Below are 21,785 nucleotides of genomic sequence, written 5' to 3'. Positions count from 1 at the left end.
AAAACACATTCTTAAGCAGGCAGCTCAGACCATAACTTTTGCAATTTGTTTCGGTAAGTGTACAGAAAATTACCCGGATTAAATTAGTTAGGTTGACTGCTAGATTTTAAAACCTACAAAATTTATTCACAAAAGTATACAATGAAACACAAAGAACAGAATAAAGAACGCCTATACAATGTAGCCTATCCAACTAGATTTAATTATGCTGTTCCAAATATACGGAACAGTCCCAATAAGCAAACTCCCTTTAAAAACCAGTATAAATGGAACACGTGCCTACAGATTGAAGCTGAAGGGCAGAAAAGAGTGAGTTTCCACACAGCTCCCTGTTGAACTTCCAACCAGTTCAAGACTGAACCAAAACTGCTCAGCTTACCTTAAGAGCTGACCACTCCCCTTTCATTATACAGGGCACTTCTAAAACATGACCACTTTGGCCTGAAATCTCATCTGTTTACATATAAGCAAAAGGCCTCTCTGTACCAAACCAGACTGATCAGAGCCCAGCCTGGTTTATTACCCTCTGAAAAAAATCAAGGACAGAGTATCCTTGAACCAAGGAACAACTTTTAGAAAAGAAAAGGGACTAGCTTTGTGACAAACAGTAGTTTTTATCCCCCACATGATGAAATATTAGGCAATCTTTTATTCAGAAGGACCTGGGTGCCCTTATGCGTGATGCTGACAGTTAACAAAGATGCAACAAGAAAATTGTGCATTAGTGTTAATTATATACAGTTTGGCATAGGAGAGTAAATTAGTCCAATAACTCTCAATTGTATAAGTTGGTGAGACCACTATTTGAGTAGGAGAAAGTGAGGACTGCAGATGCTGGAGACCAGAGTTGAGAAGTGTGGTGCTGGAAAGCGAGGCCAGGCAGCATCCGAGGAGCAGGAGAATCGACGTTTCGGGCATGAGCCCTTCTTCCTGAAGAAGGGTTTATGCCCGAAACGTCGATTCACCTGCTCCTTGGATGCTGCCTGGCTTGCTGTGTTTTTCTAGCACCACACTTCTCATCCACTGTTTGAGTACTCAATATGCAATTTTGATCTCTGTGTTTAAGGAATAATGTGTTGGTGCTCTGCAGGTTCAGCAGACTGATTCTGAGGAAGCGTGTTTTGGTCTAATGTGACATTGAGTAAAATAGCCTATATTACCTGGAATCTGGAAGAATGAGAGGTGATTGCATTGAAATGTTGAAAAATTCCTCAGGCTTGACAGGATCTTGGAAGAATGTTTCCCTGTTCTAAGATTCAAGAACTAGTGTCAGAATAAAGTTTTTTTTAAATTAACGCTGAGATAAGTACATTAATAGTTTTAGAGGTAATATAGGTCAGGAGCATCCAGGTGGGATTGTTTGGTTTGGGATTATATTCAGCATGGACTGGTTGGCCTGAAGGGTTTGTTTCTATGCTGGATGACTATGACTGTGACTCTATTATTCATCTGTGGGACGTGGACATTGCTGGCTGGTCAACATTACTTACCCAACCCTGGTGCTGTTGAAAAGGTGATGGTGAGCTGCTGCAGTTCACATGCTGTAGGTTGACTCACAGTGTCCTTAATGTTTGGGAGAAGATTTGTAGCTCGGATGCTCGTTGTTGTGGTTCTGTTCGCCGAGCTGGGAATTTGTGTTGCAGACGTTTCGTCCCCTGTCTAGGTGACGTCCTCAGTGCTTGGGAGCCTCCTGTGAAGCGCTTCTGTGATCTTTCCTCCGGCATTTGTAGTGGTTTGAATCTGCCGCTTCCGGTTGTCAGTTCCAGCTGTCTGCTGCAGTGGTCGGTATATTGGGTCCAGGTCGATATGCTTGTTTGAATCTGTGGATGAGTGCCATGCCTCTAGGAATTCCCTGGCTGTTCTCTGTTTGGCTTGTTCTATAATAGTAGTGTTGTCCCAGTCGAACTCGTGTTGCTCGTCATCGGAGTGTGTGGTTACTAAGGATAGCTTGTCATGTTGTTTCGTGTCTAGTTGGTGTTCATGGATACAGATTGTTAGCTGTCTTCCTGTTTGTCCTATGTAGTGTTTTGTGCAGTCCTTGCATGGGAATTTGTACACTACATTGGTTTTGCTCATGCTGGGTATCGGGTCCTTCGTCCTGATGAGTTGTTGTCTGAGAGTGGCTGTTGGTTTGTGTGCTATGAGTCCTAGTGGTCGCAGTAGTCTGGCCCAAACTTTGAACACCTACGGGCGAGAGACGCTAAGACAAGCCAGGAAATGGGAATCCTGTGCCAACCGCCTGAGTGCCACATACGAACAACTCCGGCTCCTGCACGAATGCCGAAAGGATCAAATCCTTCTACCATGTGTCAGATACAGACAGACCACCAGTCAACAACCCACATGCCAGGGACACAGCCAGACAGAATGGATTTAGGATGATCCAGGTAATGATTACAGACACACACAACAGACAACACAAATACAGACAAGAAATCATGCGCCAAAAACCACCAATCAGGAATGGACCCGGACCATAGAACAGGCCATCAACATAGTACAGAACTGGACCACACATCGCGAAAAAATGGCCAAACTAACACACAACAGAGAGGACACCACAACACACTCATAGGTTAGAAACCTCTCCCACAGACAGCTCACAGACACGGAAAGAACAATACTGGCCAAAGGACTCAACTACAACCACAAGGATACCAAGACAGCAGACTAGAATGCACACACAGAAACAATGGACTGCCAGAAGAGACACAACAAACAATGAGACAAAGTATTGTACCCCTAATAACAAGGAAAAGACAAACACACAACCTCAACACCAAGGAGAGGGAAGCACTAAAAGCACTAAGAAACGATAAGAACATAATCATACTATCAGCAGACAAAGGCAGAATGACGGTCATCCTGAACAAAGCAGAGTACATCCAAAAAGCGCAACTACTTGCAGATACCAACACCTACCAAAAGAGGGAGTTTGATCCCACAGCTCACCAATAGGATAAACAACACACTGAAGAACTTACAAAAAAACGGACAGATAACCAGGTTTGACCTACAGAGAACGAAACCTGAAAGCAACAACACCCCCAGATTCTATGGACTGCCTAAAGTGCACAAACCAGACATCCCACTCAGACCCATTGTATCACTACCAGGGACACCATCACACAAACTGGCTAAAGAACTACAGCAGAAACTTAAACACCTGATCAGCGGATCCAGACACTCTATACAGTCAACACAGGAATTCTTGGACATCATCAGAAATATACACATAGACAAGGAAGAAACTATGGTCTCATTCAATGTAACGGCACTGTTCACCTCTATCGACAAAACCCTAGCCAGAGAAACAACAGCCAACTTGCTGGACATACAGAACAGACAACAAGACGGGGAACCTATCAACAAAGACGGCATACTCAAACTACTGGACCTGTGCCTCACAACACACTTCACATTCAACAGCCAAATATATGAACAAATCAACGGCACACCCATGGGCTCACCCGTCTCTGGACTCATAGCAGAAGCAGTAATGCAAAGGTTAGAACAAACAGTCTTACTGCAAATTCAACCCAAACTCTGGGTCAGATATGTAGATGATACCTTTGTAATCATTAAAAACACAGAAATAGAGAACACACACCGGATCATCAACACCACACTCACAGGAATCCGATTCACTAGAGAGGAAGAAAAGGACAACCAACTCCCATTCCTAGACGTGATGGTACAGAGAACACTGAACGGAGAATTCACCACAAAGGTATACAGGAAAGCCACACACACAGACCAAGTCCTAAACTACGAAAGCAACCACCCCAACACACACAAAAGAAGTTGCATCAAGACACTGTTCAAAAGGGCCACAACACACTGCAGTACACCAGAACTGCAAAAAGAGGAAGAAGAACACCTATACAATGTATTCGCCAAAAACGCATACCCCCGCAATTTCATCAACAGATGCCTAAGGGAAAGACAACATGACCTCCCAACTCCTGTACTCAACACTCTGACCAAGAAAGGAAAGATTACTAAACACTGCCTTCACTATCCTATCTACTTATGACTCCACTTTCAAGGAGCTATGAACCTGCATTCCAAGGTCTCTTTGTTCAGCAACACTCCCCAGGACCTTAACATTTAAGTGCATATCCCATGCATCTGCTTTCCTTGTCCTTTTTGGATGGTAGTGCTTGTGGATTTGGAAGGTGCCATCTAAGGATCTTCGGTGAATTTCTACAGTGCATCTTGTAAGTAGTACATATTGCTGCTACTGAGTGTTGGTGGTGGAGGAAGTGGATGTGGTGCTAATAAAGTGGGTTGGTTTGTCCTGGAGAGTGTCAAGCTTGTGTTGTTTGGATTACACCCGTCCAGGCAAGTGATGGATATTCCACCACACACCTGACTTGTGTCTTGTGGACAGGCTTTAGGAAATCAGGAATTGAGTTACATGCTGCAGTATTCCCAGCCTCTGACCTGATCTTACAGCAATTGCATTTACATGGTGAGTCTAGTTGAGTTTGAGGTAACCCCAACGATATTGATAGTGGGGGACTCAATGATGGTATTACCATTGAATGTTAAGGGGTTGGGTGATTAGGTTTTCTCTTATTGGGAATGCTCACTGCTTGGCATTTGTGTGGCACTAATATTACTTGCCTCTTGTCAGCTCAAGCCTAGTTACTGTTGAATTTGAATATGGGCTGCTTCAGTGAAGTGAAGACAAAAAAAATGCTGGAGATCACAGCAGGTCAGGCAGCAGTTATGGAGAGAAGGCAAGCTAAAGTTTCAAATCTGGATGACTCTTCACTGAGCTGAGATGAACTGTTAGCTTGCTTTCTCTCCATGGATGCTGCCTGACCTGCTGAGATCTCCCAACATTTTTTTTGTTTCCAGCAACTGCAGTAATGTGCTCCTATATAGACTGCTTCAGTATCTGCAGAGTTGTGAATAGTGCTGAACGTCGTGCAATCATCGGCAAACCCCCACTTCTGAACTTATGATGGAGGGAAGGTCATTGATGAGGCAGATGAAGATGGTTGGGCCTAGGACACTACCCTGAGGATATCCTCCAGAAATGTCCTGGATCTGAGATGACTAACCTCCAACAACCACAACCATCTTCCTATGTGCCAGGTATGACTCCACCCAGCATAGAGTTTGCCCCCTGATGCCCATTGATTCAATTTTGCAAGGCTCCTTGATGTCACACTTGGCTGAATGTGGCCTTGGTGTCACTTTCAACTCACCTCTGGAATTCGGCTGTTTTGCCTATATTTGAACCAAGTCTGTAATGACATCAGAAGCTGAGTGGCCCTGGTGGAACCCAAACTGGGTATCACTGGTTAGGTGCTGCAAGATAGCACTGTTTGTTGATGATGCCTTCCATCATTTTACTAAAGATGGAGAGTAGATGGATGGGGTGGTAATTGGACAGGTTGTATTTGTCCTAGGTTTTTTTATATAGGACATAACCTGGGCAATTTTCCACTTTGTCAGGTAGGTATTAGTGCTGTAACTGGACTGAAAGAGTTTGGTACTATGGCCAGAATGTTCTGAGGAAGGATCTCTGGACCCAAAAGGGGTGGCATGGTGGCTCAGTTGTTAGCACTGCTGCCTCACAGCACCAGGGACCCCGGTTCCATTCCCACCTTGGGCAGCTGTGTGGAGTTTGCACATTCTCCCTGTGTCTGCGTGGGTTTCCTCCCACAATCCAAAGGTGTGCAGGTTAGGTGAATTGACCATGCTAATTTGTCTGTACTGTTAGGTGAGGGGTAAATGTAAGGTCTGGGTGGGTTGCTCTTCGGAGGGTCGGTGTGGACTTATTGGGCTGAAGGGCCTGTTTCTACACTAGGGAATCTATCTAAAATGTTAATTCTGATTTCTCTTCACAGAGGCTGCCAGACCTGCTGAGCTTTTCCAGCAAATTCTGTTTTTATTATTGCCAGATTGTTGTAAGGGCTTATAGCCTTTGCTATCCATGTCTGCAATTATTTATTAATATCATGTGGAGTGAATCGAATTATGCGAAGACTGGTATCTGTCATGCTGGGCAGCACCTGACAAGGTCAAGATGGAACATCCACCTTTGCTGGAGACTGCTGTGAATGTTTTAGTCTTATCTTTTGCCCTTTGGCTCTTCCAACAGTGATGATGGGAATATTTGTGGAGCTTCCTCCAGTGAGTTGTTCAATTGTCCACCACCATTCACGACTGGATGTGGCAAGATTCCAGAGCTTAGATCTGATCCATTGTTTATGGGATGACTTGGCTCCATCTATCTTTTTGCTGCTTATGATGTTTGGTATGCAAGTAGTCCTGTTTGGTAGCTTCACCAGGTTGACACCTCGTTCTTTGGTTTGCCTGGTGCTGCTTCTGGTATGCCCTCCTGCAACCTTTTTTAAATTAGGGCTGATCCCTTTGCTTGATGCTAATGATTGAGTGGAGGATATGCTGGGCTTTGAGGTTGCAGGTTGTGTTGGAGTACAATTCTGCAGCTGTTGATGGCCCAGAGTGCCCATCAATGCCCAATCCTGAGTCATTGGGTCTGTTTGAAGTCTGTCCCATTTAGCATGGTGACAATGCCCCATAACACAGTGGAGTCTATACTCATTGCGAATGTGGAACGTTGTTTCCACAAGGACTGTGCAGTGGTCACTCTTACTGATACTGTCATGGACAGATGCATCTACAGCCGGCAGACTGATAAGGATGAGGTCAAGAATGTTTTTTTTTCCCTCTTGGTGATTCCCTCCGCAGCTGTGCAGACTCAGTCTTGCAGTTATGTCCTTCAGGATCTGAACAACTTGATCAGCAGTGCTGTTGCCGAGCCTCTCTTGGTGGTGAGTCAGCCCAGTGGGACTGAGATGAGGAGAAATTCCTTTAACTCTGTTATGATCTTTTGGAAAACTCTACACCAAAGAACTGTGGATACTCAGTATTGAATATATGTAAGATTGACTGGTAGATATTTGGAACGAGGGATAGTGTAGAAAGGTGGTTTTCAAGTTGTAGATTGGCCATAATTTTAATGCATAGCAGAGCAGGTTTAAATGGCTTACTTCTAATACTGTTTTTATGTTCTTAAATTAAGATTTGTGTATATAGTGCCTTTCAGGGCACCCAAATTACTAGCCAACTCATGAATTATCTTTTCAGAAGTTCAAGTCTCTCAACGTGGGCCTGGTCACTCAGGTTGTGCCAGAGAATTGTGAAGAATAGCCCTGTTGACTGGATCTGTTGTCCCTCTATTTGCTCAGGTTGTACCTTCTAACAATAACAGGTTGTTTCAAATGCCCTAAGCAATTATCCAAAGTCAGCTCCATGCTTATTGTTTCCTTGCTATGGATTTTAAGATAACCTTCATCAATTCTGGGTTGAGCTTATCTAATAATCTTGCCTTTTTAGCAAAAGTTGTGCAGCTCTCAAGTTGGAACATGCAAACCCTTTGTAAGTGGAAATGTAAACTACAAACATAATTGAATTGTATATCTTGAGAACGAAAACTAAAATCTTATTTGTTAGAAATCTGGACAAAATACTGTGGAAGCTGGAACTCCAAAATCAAAATAAAAAATGCTGATATACTCAGTAGATCGGACAGCATCTATGGAGAATAGAGGACTCTTCCAGGTTTTAGCTTCTTATAAGGGTAGTTGGAGAGTTATTGTTGTGTCTTTTCTTTCACCAATTAATCATTATTTATGTGAGTTTTCGCTGAATGTTGCTACAATTCAACCATTAGGAATATCACAGCTAAGTTTTATTATGCCTTTGCCTGATGCTCATATATACAAACATGAGTGGAGATTGATTCAAAATTAGCAATGTGGGAATTTTGGCTTTTTTGTATTGCTTTCTCAGCCAAACCATGACAGTCAAGCCACATTACTATCTTAACAGCTTTCAGTTGAGATGAGGAAATTTAACATGCACCTGAATTTTAACCTGGGACTCCACTAGTTTTTACAGCTTAATAATTCATTGGGATAATCCAATGACTTTGTTTGGGGGAAAGCTCCTGTTTAATTATAATGCTTTTGAATAGGGGTGATGGACAGGCAAGCCATAGCAGAATATACAAAGAGAATATCTCTTTGTATCCTTTTTAACTTCCACATTTAATCATCATTTTTTAAAAATACTTTGTTAGTGAAGTATTCATGTAACATTGGAAAGATTTGAGGGTGGTATGGTGGCTCACAGGTTAGCACTGCTGACTTACAGCGTCTGGGACCTGGTTCATTTCCAGCCTTGAGTGATTGTGTGGAGTCTGCCGGGTGCTCTGGTTTCCTCCCACAGTCTAAAGATGTGTAGGTTAGGTGGATTGGCCATGCTAAATTGCCCAGAGTGTCCAGGAATGTAACAGGCTAGGTGGATTAGCCATGGGAAATGTGAGGTTGTTGGGATAGGTTAGGTACTGGGTCTGGGTGGGATGCTCTTCAGGTTTTCAGTGGAGACTTAATGGGTCAAATGGCTGCTTTTTGCACTGTCGAGATTCTATAATTCTATGTTAGTATCATTAAATACTTTAAAAGTAATTTCCTTTCTTTATTTCCAAAGGAAAGTCACAGCAAGGAACAGAGTTGGGTTACAATGTAAAAACCCTGGTTATTGTTGTTCTTGCTCCGGTGATTGTTATGATCATTGCGTCCATGATGACTGTGCTGATATTACGCAAACTCCATCAAAATCAAATGCAAAGACTAAATGCTCGAGAGGTTGAGTATGGTGCCATTGATGGACTGATTGCCTCTAATGTTGGAGATAACACCTTAGCAGTAAGGATTATTCATTTATTTATTTTTCATTTATCTGTTTTTTGATTGAGACTTTTGCTTGTTTTTCCTGTGTCTGGACAAATAAATCATTTTGCACAACATTTTAAAATATCAAATAAGTCTTCAATATTTAGATTATTTCGAAAACTGGCTTGATTTTATAAATCTAATACCTCTATCTTTTTCTAGCCCAAGCATTTTCTAAGAGCATACTTGAAAGACAAAAAGACCCTAATAATACTCTAATGAATTTCCAAGAAGGTATAATATACAATTTAGTTTTAAACTGGAACTTGATGAGGTAAAACTATGGAGTAGGGTCCATGTAGTATCACAATCAGATTATGTTATGTGCATTCATAAGCGGTGTCACAAAAAGACACTTCTGTCTTTGAAGCTTTGAGGACCTATTTTGCACGTTAAGATGTGGACAAGTACATTTTGAAGTGCAAAAGTTTCAGTTAGAGAACTCTCTAATATAGTTAATAGGAATTGTCCTGTAAACTTTACACAATATGCACTGTTTGTGGATGTGACGATGCAATGGCAGCTTGTCTTACCAGCGTTTCCTCTAACGTTCACTGACTAACAGTTGTTGAGAAGATGCCTTCTCAATTTATGGGTTCAAAGAACATATTGCATGAGGAGGTCGGTGTCTCCAACTATCTTCAAGACAAATATATTTACTTTCTCCTTTTAAAAATCTCAAGTCTCAAAAGTGTTTGTTTTCTTGAAAAAAAAACAAGTAATTGCAGTTCACTTTGTAGGATAATTTCTTTTCCCACAGAATCTGTTGGATCATTCCTGCACATCAGGCAGTGGATCAGGTCTTCCTTTCCTCATACAAAGAACAGTCGCTCGGCAAATTACCCTTGTAGAATGTGTAGGTGAGTTAAGTTGGACGTCATAATGAATTAGTGTGTTTTTGTTGTTTCCAAGGTGTATTGTGTGACTACTATTTTGGATGGGCAAAGAGGAAAAAAAAAGTGTGATTTTGCTTTCCTTTCACCTTCCCTACCCGTTAGTAAAAGAGCTCCTCTAAAGGTGTTAGCACTTGGAATTTGTAAAGAATTATTCTTTCAGGAGATTTTCAAAATTCTTTGGATCTAATGTAGACTTTCCAAACTTTGTCTTCTGGAAAACAGGACTTGCTTGTCAATGGTGCTGGGTATGGAAGGTTTGAGTTATAAAGATAGGCTGGGGCTTTTTTCACTGGGACATAGGAGTTTGAAAGGTTGAGAGTTTAATTTTCTGTGTCACAAAATACTGAATTAAAAACAAATTGCATTTGTTTTAAGCCAGTTTCCCTTGAAATGCAACGGGTTTGCAACTTCAAAATAAATTCAAAACTGATCATTTTAATCAACCCCCATCATATAAACCTGGCTTTACTTTGTTTGACTGAGTTTAGTGAATCATGAATATTTCTCCAGAGTTTAGTACAAATAAACATATGAATTAGGAGCAGAGGCGGCCATTTGGCTCCTCCAGTCTGCTGCATGATACAATAAGGTAATGACTAATGTTTGCTTTTGCTTTCTAAGCTCCCATCTACTCCTGACAATGTTGGATTCTCATTAAGCAAGCAAATTAAACCAGTTCCACCCTTAAACTTATTGCAATCGAGCCTCACTTTTTCAATCTTACGTATCTTTGTCTTGAATGAAGGAATAAAAAGTGTTGTTCAACCAATTTTTCAGGTTTGGAAGGCACAGCAAGTTGTGTGGATGCAATAATGATCAATAACTGAGAGAACACAAATCTAGCCATAATGACTGTAGCTAGTTGTTCACAATGTTCAAAATCCTTCTTTGTGTTTTGGGGATTGTGGGGGTGATTTCAGGGAAGATAAAGGGGTTGATCTGTGTGCATGGATACACATTTGTTAAAAGTTGTGCAGTTTTTCCTCTCGGAAGAAACCTCAAAAGAATATATGATGACCTCTGCAGTGGAACAGTTTTATTGGAATGATGCAAACATATTGTGTGATTCTGCTTCTAGTTTTTAGGAGTTTTTTTTTTAGAAGTAGGCTGGGCAATAACTATCTCCAACAGAAATCTGGAATTCCCTCCCTATTAATTTTGTGGATCTACCTCCAACGTATGAACTGCAATATATTTCCAAGCCAGGATGAACTGTGGCTTGGAGAGGAACCTGCAGGTGGTCTTTCCATGTATCTGTTGCCCTTGTCCTTCTAGTGGTCATGGGTTTGGAAAATACAATATACAGAGATTTGGCAAATTTCTTCGCAGGACCATGGAAATCTGGAATCCTCCTCTCCAAGTAGATTAATTGCTGGTTAGTTGAAATGTTCAAGTCTGGAATTGTTTTAACCGAAGGCAAAATACTGCCAGTCAGCAACATCTGTGTAGAGGGAGAGAAGAGGAAGAACGCATAAGGATTCAGGTTGATGACCTTGCATCAATTTGATATTGTTGGTTAAGGATATCAAAAAGTGGTTAAAAAGTGCTGATGTACACATAAACTGTGATCCATTTAAAAAGCAGATTACGTTTGAGAAGCTTCATGATCGACCCCAATTTTTATGTTTATATTGAGATATTTTTCAGTTACAGTGTGCCAATGTTGGCAGGATCATTTCATGTGTAAGATATAATTTAAATCCCAATAGCTGCACTGTCATTTATTTTTGAAGAAAGTAGGGAAATTAATGATTAATGACTGACCGACAGGTATAGGGATGCAGCACAAAAATGCAAACAACAAGAGGAGGCAATTGTTTCATGGTGGTGTTGTTGTTTGTTTATTATTATTATCATTATTATTATTATTATTTATTATATCCATTCACAGGATGAGGGTGTCACTGGCCAGGTCAGCATTTATTGTCCACGTTAAGAGTCAACCACATTGCTGTGGGTCTGGTGTCACAGACCATGTAAGGACGGCAGTTTCCTCTCCTTTCCCCAAAAGGACATTAGTGAAGCAAATGGGTTTTTCCCCAACAATGGATTCATGGTCATCCCTGTTTCAGATTTTTATTGAATTCAATTCAGTTTTGAATTTCACCAACTTCCATAGCAGGATTTGAACCCAGGTGCCCAGAACATTACTTGGGTCTCTAGATTAATAGTCCAGTGATGATACCACTAGGTCATCGCCTCTCCTAAACACTATTACTAGACTATTAATCCAGCAATCCAAGTAATGTTCTGGGGGCCTGGGTTTGAATCCTACTATGGCAGTTGGTGGAATTTGAATTCAATCAGAATCTGGAACGAAGAGACTAATGATGAACTCAAAAACATTGCTCATGTTTGGGAAAAACACATCTGGTTCATGAATGTCTTCTAGAGAAGGAAACTGCCATGTTAACTCCTGGACCTGGTTGACTGTTAAACTGCTGAGTGGGCAATAAGGGGTGGACAATAATTACTGGCCTGGTCAGCGATGTCCCCATCCTGTGAATGAATGAATTTTAAAAAAAAGCCAGAGTCTAACACTGGATTCCTGTTAGATTGACAATGAAACATATCCAATCAAGGGCTGTAGACAAACCGATGAGATTCATCTGAATTGTTCTGAGCATACAAGTAAATTTAATGTAATGTTTTACAGCTAGTGGTTGCAAACCAGCATATAGAAATTATTGAAGTATGTTACTTTATTCAGAGAGCCATACAGTATGGAAACAGACCCTTTGGTCCAACTCGTCCATGCTGACACTTTCCCAAATTATCAGCTAGACCCACTAGCCAGTGTTTGGCCCATATCCCCCCCAAAACTTTCCTACTTCAATACCTGTCCAAATGTCTTTTAAATGTTGTAACTGGACCTGCATCTACCACTTCCTCTGGCAGCTCATTCCACATATGAACCACTCTCTGTGGAAAAAGTTGCCACTCTGGTCCATTTTAAATCTTTCTCCTCTTGGCTGATGAAAACACCAATGTGACAATGACCAGACATTTTATTGTTCTGATGTTGATTGAGGGATAATAGGACACTGGAGAGAACTTAGCCCCATTTCTTTACAATTATGGTAATGGATTTTACTATCTGAAAGACGGCAAGTTTGATTATGAATAAAGAGCATGATTTTAACCTTGCCTGGATGAGAGAATGAACAGATAGGTAGTTTAAAATTGCTAAGCTACCTCCCTCGCACCCCCCCCCCCCGGAAACTGCTGGGTCTGCTGCGTTTTTTCTATCTAAGTGGCAGGAGCTAGGGCACCCATCCATCCTTAATAGAATGTGTATTTTGACTGAAGTTTGAACATTGGAGTCCTGATTGGGAAATGACCATCATACACGTTTGGCACTGTATCAGCCTCTGACGATGTGATTTTAGTTCCTTGGGGACTCCAGCTGAAGCAGGAATACCACACTGAGCTTCATGCGAAATTGAAAATCTTCCTGCCCTGAAGTCATTCTGCTTCCACTGCCACCTCTGACTGTAGGACTCCTGGGACATGACCCATACCAGAGTTTTTTTTTAGTGACGAGTTGTAGAGTCAGAGATGTACAGCACCCTTTGGTCCAACTCGTCCATACCAAGCAGATATCCTAAACTAATCTAGTCCCATTTGCTCGCATTTGGATCGGATCCCTCTAAACTCTTCCTATTCGTGTATCCATCCAGATGCCTTTAAAATGTTGTAAATGTATCATTCTCCACCACTTCCTGTGGCAGCTCATTCCATTCATGCACTACCCTCTGTGTGAAAAAGTTGCCCCTTAGGTCCCTTTTAAATCTTTCCCCTCTCACCATAAACCTATGCCCTTGAGTTCTGGACTTCCCAACCTGGGGAAAAGACCTTGTCTATTCACCCTTTCTATGTGTCTCATGATTTTATAAACCTCTATAAGGTCACCCCTCAGTCTCTGACGCTCCAGGGGAAACAGTCCCAGCCCTTATAGCTCAAACGCTCTAACCCTGGCAACATGCTTGTAAATCTTTTCTGAACCATTTCAAGTTTCACAACATCCTTCCTATAGCAATAAGGGCAAGCATAACAAATGCCTTCTTCACTACCCTGTTTGCCTGCCACTCCATTTTCAAGGAACTATGAACCTGCACTCTAAGGTCTTTGTTCAGCAACACTCCCTAGGACCTTACCATTAAGTGTACAAGTCCTTCCCTGATCTGCCTTTCCAAAATGCAGCACCTCACATTTATCTAAATTAAATTCTATCTGCCACTCATCAGCCCATTGGCTCATCTGATCAAGATCCCATAGTACTCTGAGGTAACCTTTGCTGTCTGTTCTACCTCCAATTTTGGTATCATCTGCAGACATGTGAACTATATCTCCTATGATCATTTCCAAATCATTTATATAAATAATGAAAAGCAGTGGGCCCAACACCGATCTTTGTGGCATACCACTGGTCACAGGCCTCCAGTCAGAAAAACAACCCTCCACCACCACCCTCTGTCTTCTGGCTTCAAGCCAGTTCTGTATCCCAATGGCTAGTTCTCCCTGCATTCCATGTGATCTAACCTTGCTATCAAGTCTACCATGATGAACCTTGTCAAAACCTTACTGAAGTCCATATAGATCATTTCCTGATGAAGGGTTCCGGCCCGAAACTTCAATTCTCCTGCTTTTCTGATGCTGCTCGACCTGCCGTACTTTTCCAGCAACACACTCTCGACTCCATATAGATCATGTCTACTGCTCTGCCCTCATCAATCCTCTTTGTTACTACATAAAACTCAATCAAGTTTGAGAAACATGATTTCCCACGCACAAAGCAATGTTGACTATCCCTAATCAGTCCTTACTTTCCCAAATACATGTAAATCCTGTCCCTCAAAATTCCCTCCAACAATCGCCCACCACTGATGTCAGGCTCACTGGTCTATAGGTCCCTGGCTTTTCCTTACCACCTTTCTTAAATAGTGGCACCACGTTCGCCAACCTACAGTCTTGTACCTTGCCTGTGACTATTGATGATACAAATATCTCAGGAAGGGGCTCAGCAATCACCTCTGTAGCTTCCCACAGAGTTCTTGGGTACACCTGATCAAGTGCTGGGCATTTATCCACCTTTTATGCATTTAAGACATCCAGCACCAACTGCTCTGTAATGTGGACATTTTTGGAGATGTCATCATCTATTTTCCCACATTTTGTGTCTTCCATGTCCTTCTCCACAATAAACACTGATGCAAAATACCTGTTTAGGGTCTTCCCCATCTGTGCTTTTCTAGCACCACTCTAATCTTGATCCTGATTTCCAGCATCTGAGTCCTCACTTCTGCCTCTTCCCCATCTCCTGCAGTTCCAGTCGTCAGCATTTCTGCCTGAAATTGTTGATGTCAGTGAAAGAGTCATAGAGATGTACATGGCATTTAAATTAATTCTAGAGTTTAAAAATACATTGTTCACAATTCAGGTGCCGAAGGAAACAGTATCAAAACTTACCTGCCAAAAAGGAAGCCCTCCATTAAAATCTGAGCCAAAGATTCCAAAGCTTTTAATGATTTGTGACAGGGTTTTATTCCTGATAAATCATGTCCTCACTGGCATATATTCTTGAGAGGATAAGACGGCCATGAAGATTGGTGGGTCCTAATATTTTGATTTTTCTGATTATATTCTGATGTGTTTTCTCTTTTTAAGTTTTTAGGGTCAAAGAATAGGATATGGATTTTGAGAGGGCTGGGCTTTTGGTATGGGTGAAGTGCTCCATCTGGTGGTTAAACTGAACAATCCATTTTATGTTCGCGAAAAATACTTTTTTCTCTCTTCACCCTGGATGTCGCTGGGTGACACTGTACAGTAAATTAATTTTTATAAAGTTAACTCAAAATTTTGAAACTAAAGCATTTTCAGGTGACTGTGTAATGGAAATGTTTAATTTCAGCAATGTTACAGTGTTCAGAAACTCTATCATAAATGTAAAACTGTCCTGTTTCCTGCTAGAGAAAAGAAGACATGCCAATCCTACAGTCCTCAACTGTTTCAAACAAGGCAAGAGTTATTGTAAAAAGATTACTTTTATCACCTTTTTGAAATCTATAACTCTAAAATATATATTGGCTTCTATTTGATAAACACGAGAAGTGGTTTACTTTAATTTCTGACAGACCAGAGCTCTCTGTGACAGAGATATTAATTCACCTGAAAATGCTTCTCAAAAAAAAACTTTTTAAAAATCCTTCCTCCATCCCAGAATATATGAAAGGAATATCTATTGTCTTATCACAAGTAAAGCGATGCAACACTGAAGGAGGCCGTAGTTTGTGTTGAGGTGTCTGCTGAATGCAAGCCGCTATTAGGATTGGTTGTGAAGTGAGGTTTAAAAACACCATTACTAAAAAAGAAGCGATGAACAAATGTGTGATATCTAGAGTACCAGCAGATGACATTTGGGGGAAAAAAAGCAGAAAGATTACTCATGAAAATGACCTTTTTGTAAAACCAAACTTTTTTTCTACTCTTTGATCGTTTTGCCTCCTTTTAGTGTTTCTTTCCTTCCTATTATCTGATCAGGGCTATACTAGGAATGGTATTAAATGCACACTTGATGTCTTGGCACGGTGGCTTACTGGTTAGCACTGCTGCCTCACAGCTCCAGGACCCGGGTTCGATTCCAACCTTGGGTGATTGTCCGTGTGGAGTCTGCATATTCACCACGTTTCTGCGTGGGTTTCCTCTGGGTGCTCCAGTTTCCTCCGACAATCCAGAGATGTGCAGTTTAGGTAAACTGGCCATGCTAAATTGCCCATTGTGTTACGGGATGTGTAGGTTAGGTGCATGAGTTAGGGGTAAATGTAGAATAATAGGGTAGGGGTATGGGTGTGGTTGGGTTACTCGTCAGAGGGTAGGTGTGAACTGGTTGGGCCATATGGCCTGTTTCCACACTGTAGGGATTTTATGTATTCTATATATAAAGCAAAACACAAACAGAGCCAGGAGGGTGACGTTTAATATCACTGGGCCCTTGTAACTCCAAGCCTTTGCTTCTCATCTTCCATTGAGTGAATTTGTTCAAGCAACCAATTATCAGTATGATAGTCAGGTGGTGTGTTGGGAACGTGATGACGTGTACAAACTCTCTTTTAATGTGATTTGGCTTTTATGTTCTGTTCCACAGGTAAGGGACGCTTTGGAGAGGTTTGGCAGGGTCAGTGGCAAGGGGAAAATGTGGCAGTAAAGATATTTTCTTCTCGAGATGAAAGATCTTGGTTCAGAGAGACTGAAATCTACAACAGTGTGTTGTTGAGAAATGAAAATATTTTAGGTGAGTTGTACCATCTTGCATGTCTAAAATTAAAATTGCATTTGTTTTTTAAAAAAAACCCAAAGGATAGCCCAAATTGGAAAAGTTGGCAACACAGAGTCTCAAGGATACTCGGGAGACTAGAAGATAGAATAAAAAAGCAGAACATCAAATCTGATTTGAAATTGGAATTATTTCTAATAGACAATAAAAGTTAAGGGCACACTACCTGAACACATGCTACATTCGCAGTAAGGCACAAACAGAGATACACAAGTACAATTTAATTCCCATCACATAACATGTCTAATATGGTGACCAGTACTGGGAGCAGAGAGACCAGGTGCAGGAGTAGGCCATTCGGCTGTCCTGAACTTGCTACGCTATTCAATATGATCATAGCTGATCCTCTTTCTTCCTGTATTCCTCAAAGCCTTTAAAATCTAATCTACTTCTTTCTTGAATACATTCAATGATTTGGCATTCACAGCCTTCTCTTGTGCAGAACTGTACAGCTTCACCACCTTCTCCTCTCAGTCCTTAATGGTCAATCCTAGATCCCAAGATTGTGTTCCCTGGTTCTAGATTCCCCAACTAGGGAAAACATCCTCCTTGCATCTAGGCTGTCCAGCCTTGTTAGAAATTTATGTGTGTCAACCAGATATTTCTAAACTGTACTGAATAGACCCAGTCGAACCAATCTTTCCTCAAAGTAAGTCTAGTGAATTCTGCCACATTCCCTCTATGGCAAGTATAGCCTATCTTAGGTAGGGAGACCAAAACTGCATGCAGTACTTCAGGTGTGGTCTCTGTACAAGTCTCTGTATAACTGCAGTAAGACCCCTTTACTTCAGAACTCAAATCGTTGGCCATTACTTTGGCCAATATACCTTCCTAATTGCTTGCTGCACCTGCCTGTCTGGTTTTATTGACTGATGTACAAGGACACTGAGATCCCGTTGTACATGCACATTTCTCAAAATATCAGTGTTCAAATAATACTTTTTTCTACAGTAAAATGTACAATTTCATGTTTAACCACATTGTGCAGAATCTGCCATGTGTTTTCCCATTCATTCAATTTGTTCAAATTACTTTGAAGCCTCCTTGCATACTCCTTATAGTCTCAACACTGCCCAGTTTTGTCATTGCATGTTGCATTTGGGTCTCTCATCCAAATAATTTACATATATTGTGAGTAGCTGGGATGCAAGCACTGATTCTTGCAGTACCCTACTAATCACTGCCTGCCACTACAAAAAGGATCCATTTATTTGCATTGTCTATTTCCTGTCTGTCAACCAATTCTCAATCATGCTAATATCTCAACCCCTATCCCATGTGCTTTAATTTTTTTCCACCATCTATATCAAAAGGTGCTGAAAATCCAAATACACCATATCCGCTAGTTGTCCCTTGTCTATTCTCCTAGTTAACTTCCTGAAAACTCTAGTAGGTTTGTTATGCATGACTTACCTTTAATAAATCCAAGCTGGCTTTGTCCAATCCCATTAATGCTAACCAAGTATTCTGTTATTACTATTTTATATTAAACTCCAACATTTTCTCAGTACTGATGTCAGTTTAACTGGTCTGTCATTTTCTGTTTTGTCTCTACCTCCCTTTATAAAACACTGGTGCTATATTTGCCATCCTTTAATCTGTAGCATTGCTCCAGAATCTATGGAATTTTGGAAGATGACCACCAATGCATTTAATATTTCCAGGGCCACTTTGTTTAGTACTCTGGGATGCAGATTTTCTACCCCTGGTGATTTGTCAATTCTTTAACTGGTTAATTTCCCAGCACCATTTTCTTACTTATACTGATTTCCTTCAGTGCTGCCCTCCTAGACACTTAGTTCCCTAACATTTTGGGAGGTTACTTGTGCTGTCTTCTGTGAAAACAGAACCAAAGTACGTGTCCAATTCTTCTGCCATTTCTTTGTTCCCCAATGTAACTTCTCCACCTTCTGGCTGTGTAACGGACTTCCATTTGTCTTTATTAATATTTTCCTCTGCAACTGAACTGGATATTCAAGGATATGCAATGTTTAGGAAGGACAGACAGGAAGGAAAACTATGTGAATTTACACTGTTAATAATGGTTGGGATCAGTACATTATTAAGGGAGGGCCTTAGATTGGAAGGACATTTTTGGAATCTGGTTGGAGGCAAGAAACAGAAAGGGATAGCAGACATTGATTGGATTTAGTTATAGACTACCAAATAATAGTAGTAGTTAGGCATGGTATGAATCAGAAGAAAAGAGAAGCTTGTAGCAGGGGCAACACAGTTATCATGGGTGACTTCAATCTGGGTAACACTACAACTGTGGAGAACAAATTTTTTAAATTTTCGAGGGTTGGTTTTCTATAGCAATATGTTGAGCAGTCAACTACAAGAAGTGCCACTTTGCATCTAGTATTACATAACAAGAAACCACAAATTAACAATCATGGGATATGATGGAATTTTGCATTGTTTGAAAATGAGGTAGTTAATTGTGAAGCAAAAATAGTAAACTTAAATGAAATTATGAAGCACAAATTGACTGGGGTGGATTGGGAAGATACATTTAAAAAGCACAAATGTATATGAGAAGAAAGAGCTTTTATGTGATTTGTAACAACTGTACATTCCATCAAGGTGCAAAAACTCATAGGTCTGTCAACTGGGGCTGACAAAGGAAGTTCAGGAATGACAAGATTAAAAGAAAAAGCCAGAAATATTAATAAATCGAAGGTGTGTAGAAAACAGCAAAAAAAAACCCAATAAACTGATTAGGAATAGAAAATAGAATATAAATGCAATCTAGCAAAACAAAGGACTGTAGAAGTTTTATAGATGGGTAAACAAGCCACATTTGGCTAAAACAAATGTGGCTCCATTATAAGGCCGAGTTATAAAGGGGGCCAGAGAAATGGCAGACAAGCAAATGATTACTTTATGTCTGTTATCACTGAGGAAGATATAAAAAATCTTCCAATAGTAGAGACCCAAGTGTCTAGGGAGAATGAGGAATTGAAGGAAGTTAGCACATGCAAGAAAATCATATCGGATAAAATTAATAGGGCTGAAAGTTGATAATTCCCCAGGACTTGATGTTCTACCTCCCAGAGTGTTAAGAACATAAAACATTGCAGCACAGTACAGGCCCTTTGGCCCTCAATGTTGCATGACCTGTGATACCAATCTGAAACCCATCGAACCTACACTACTCCATTTTCATCCATATGTCCATCCAATGACCATTTAAATATCCTTAAAGATGGCAAGTCTACTACTATTGCAGGCAGGCCATTCCATACACTTACTACTCTCTGGGTAAAGAAACTACAGGACATCTGTCCTATATCTATTACTCCTCAATGTAAAGCTATGTCCCCTTGTGTTAGCCATCACCATCTGAGGAAAAAGGCTCTCACTGTCCACCCTAGCTAACCTTCTAATGATCTTATATGTCGCAATTTAGTCACCACTTAACCACCTTCTCTCTAATGAAAACATCCTCAAGTCCCTCAGCCTTTCCTTGTAAGACCTTCCCTCTGTACCAGGCAACATCCTAGTAAATCTCCTCTGACCCCTTTCCAAAGCTTCCACACCCTTCCTATAATGCAATGACCAGAACTGTACGCAATACTCCAAATGTGGCTGCACCAGAGTTTTGTACAGCTGCAGCATGACCTCATGGTTCTGGAAGTCAATGCCTCTACTAATAAAAACGAACACACCGTATGCCCCCTTAACAATCCTATCAACCTGGGTGGCAACTTTCAGGGATCTATGTACATGGACATAGAGATCTCTCTGTTCGTCGACACTACCAAGAATCTTACCATTAGCCCAGTACTCTTTATTTATGCTGCTCCTCCCAAAGTGAATCACCTCACATTTTTCTGCATTAAACTCCATTTGCCACCTTTCAACCCAGCTCTGCAGTTTATCTATGTCCCTCTGTAACCTACAATATCCTTTGTCACTTTCCACAACTGTACCGACCTTAGTGTCATTCGCAAATTTACTAACCCATCCTTCTATGCCTTCATCCAAGTCATTTATAAAAATGACAAACAGCAGTGGTCCCAAAACAGATCCTTGCGGTACACCACTAGTAACTGAACTCCAGGACGAATATTTCCCATCAACCACCAGCCTCTGTCTTTTTTCAGCTAGCCAATTTCTGATCCGAACTGCTAAATCACCCTCAATCCTGTGCCTCTGTGGGAGGTGGCTGTAGAGATAGTTGATGTATTGGTGATTATCTTTTAAAATTCTACAGGTTATGAATGATTACTTTGGATTGGAGGTTCCCCCACTATTTAAGAGGGGAATGAGGGAAAAAACTGGGAAGGAGCAACCTGTCAGCCTCACATCAATAGCAAGAAAAATGTCAGAATCTATTGTAAAGGTTCTGAATATGACTTGATAACGATCTGTGCATTATCAGCATGGATCTACAGATGGGAAACAGTGTTTGACAAACTTGTTGAACAAATGTTTTTGAACGTGTTCAGAACAAAATTGATAAAAGGAGGATCAATTGCTGTAATGTGCTTAGATTTTCAGAAGGCTTTTGATAAGATCCCTCACAGGAGGCTGGTTAGAAAAATTAAAACACATAGGATAGGAGGTAATATACTGGCATGGATTAATGACTGGCTAACAGATAGAAAACAGCCCTTGGAATAAATGAGTCAATCTCACACTGTCAGGCTATGGCTAGTGGATTATCACAAGGATTAATGCAAGCACCTCAGCTGCTCACAATATATGTATCAATTATTTAGATGTGTCGACCAAATGTAATATTTCCAGATTTGCAGATGATACAAAGCTAAG

At 40.9% G+C, this 21,785-nt stretch overlaps 1 protein-coding gene across 7 annotated transcripts in view; it reads left to right on the top strand.

Annotated features, from left to right (window-relative positions):
* LOC140482247 (activin receptor type-1-like) overlaps positions 1 to 21,785 on the top strand; it is a 114,771-nt gene that overhangs the window by 74,730 nt on the left and 18,256 nt on the right. For all 7 annotated transcript variants that reach the window (XM_072579387.1, XM_072579382.1, XM_072579384.1 and 4 more), the window contains 3 exons: positions 8,533 to 8,750; positions 9,538 to 9,637; positions 16,818 to 16,964. In XM_072579387.1, the coding sequence (XP_072435488.1) occupies positions 8,533 to 8,750; positions 9,538 to 9,637; positions 16,818 to 16,964 (465 nt within the window). The remainder of the gene's footprint in view (positions 1 to 8,532; positions 8,751 to 9,537; positions 9,638 to 16,817; positions 16,965 to 21,785) is intronic.

Source organism: Chiloscyllium punctatum, chromosome 10 (genome assembly GCF_047496795.1).
Source record: "Chiloscyllium punctatum isolate Juve2018m chromosome 10, sChiPun1.3, whole genome shotgun sequence".
Lineage (NCBI taxonomy): Eukaryota > Metazoa > Chordata > Chondrichthyes > Orectolobiformes > Hemiscylliidae > Chiloscyllium > Chiloscyllium punctatum.
The sequence above is the reverse complement of the archived record's forward strand: the minus strand, read 5'-3'. Positions and strand labels throughout refer to the sequence as shown.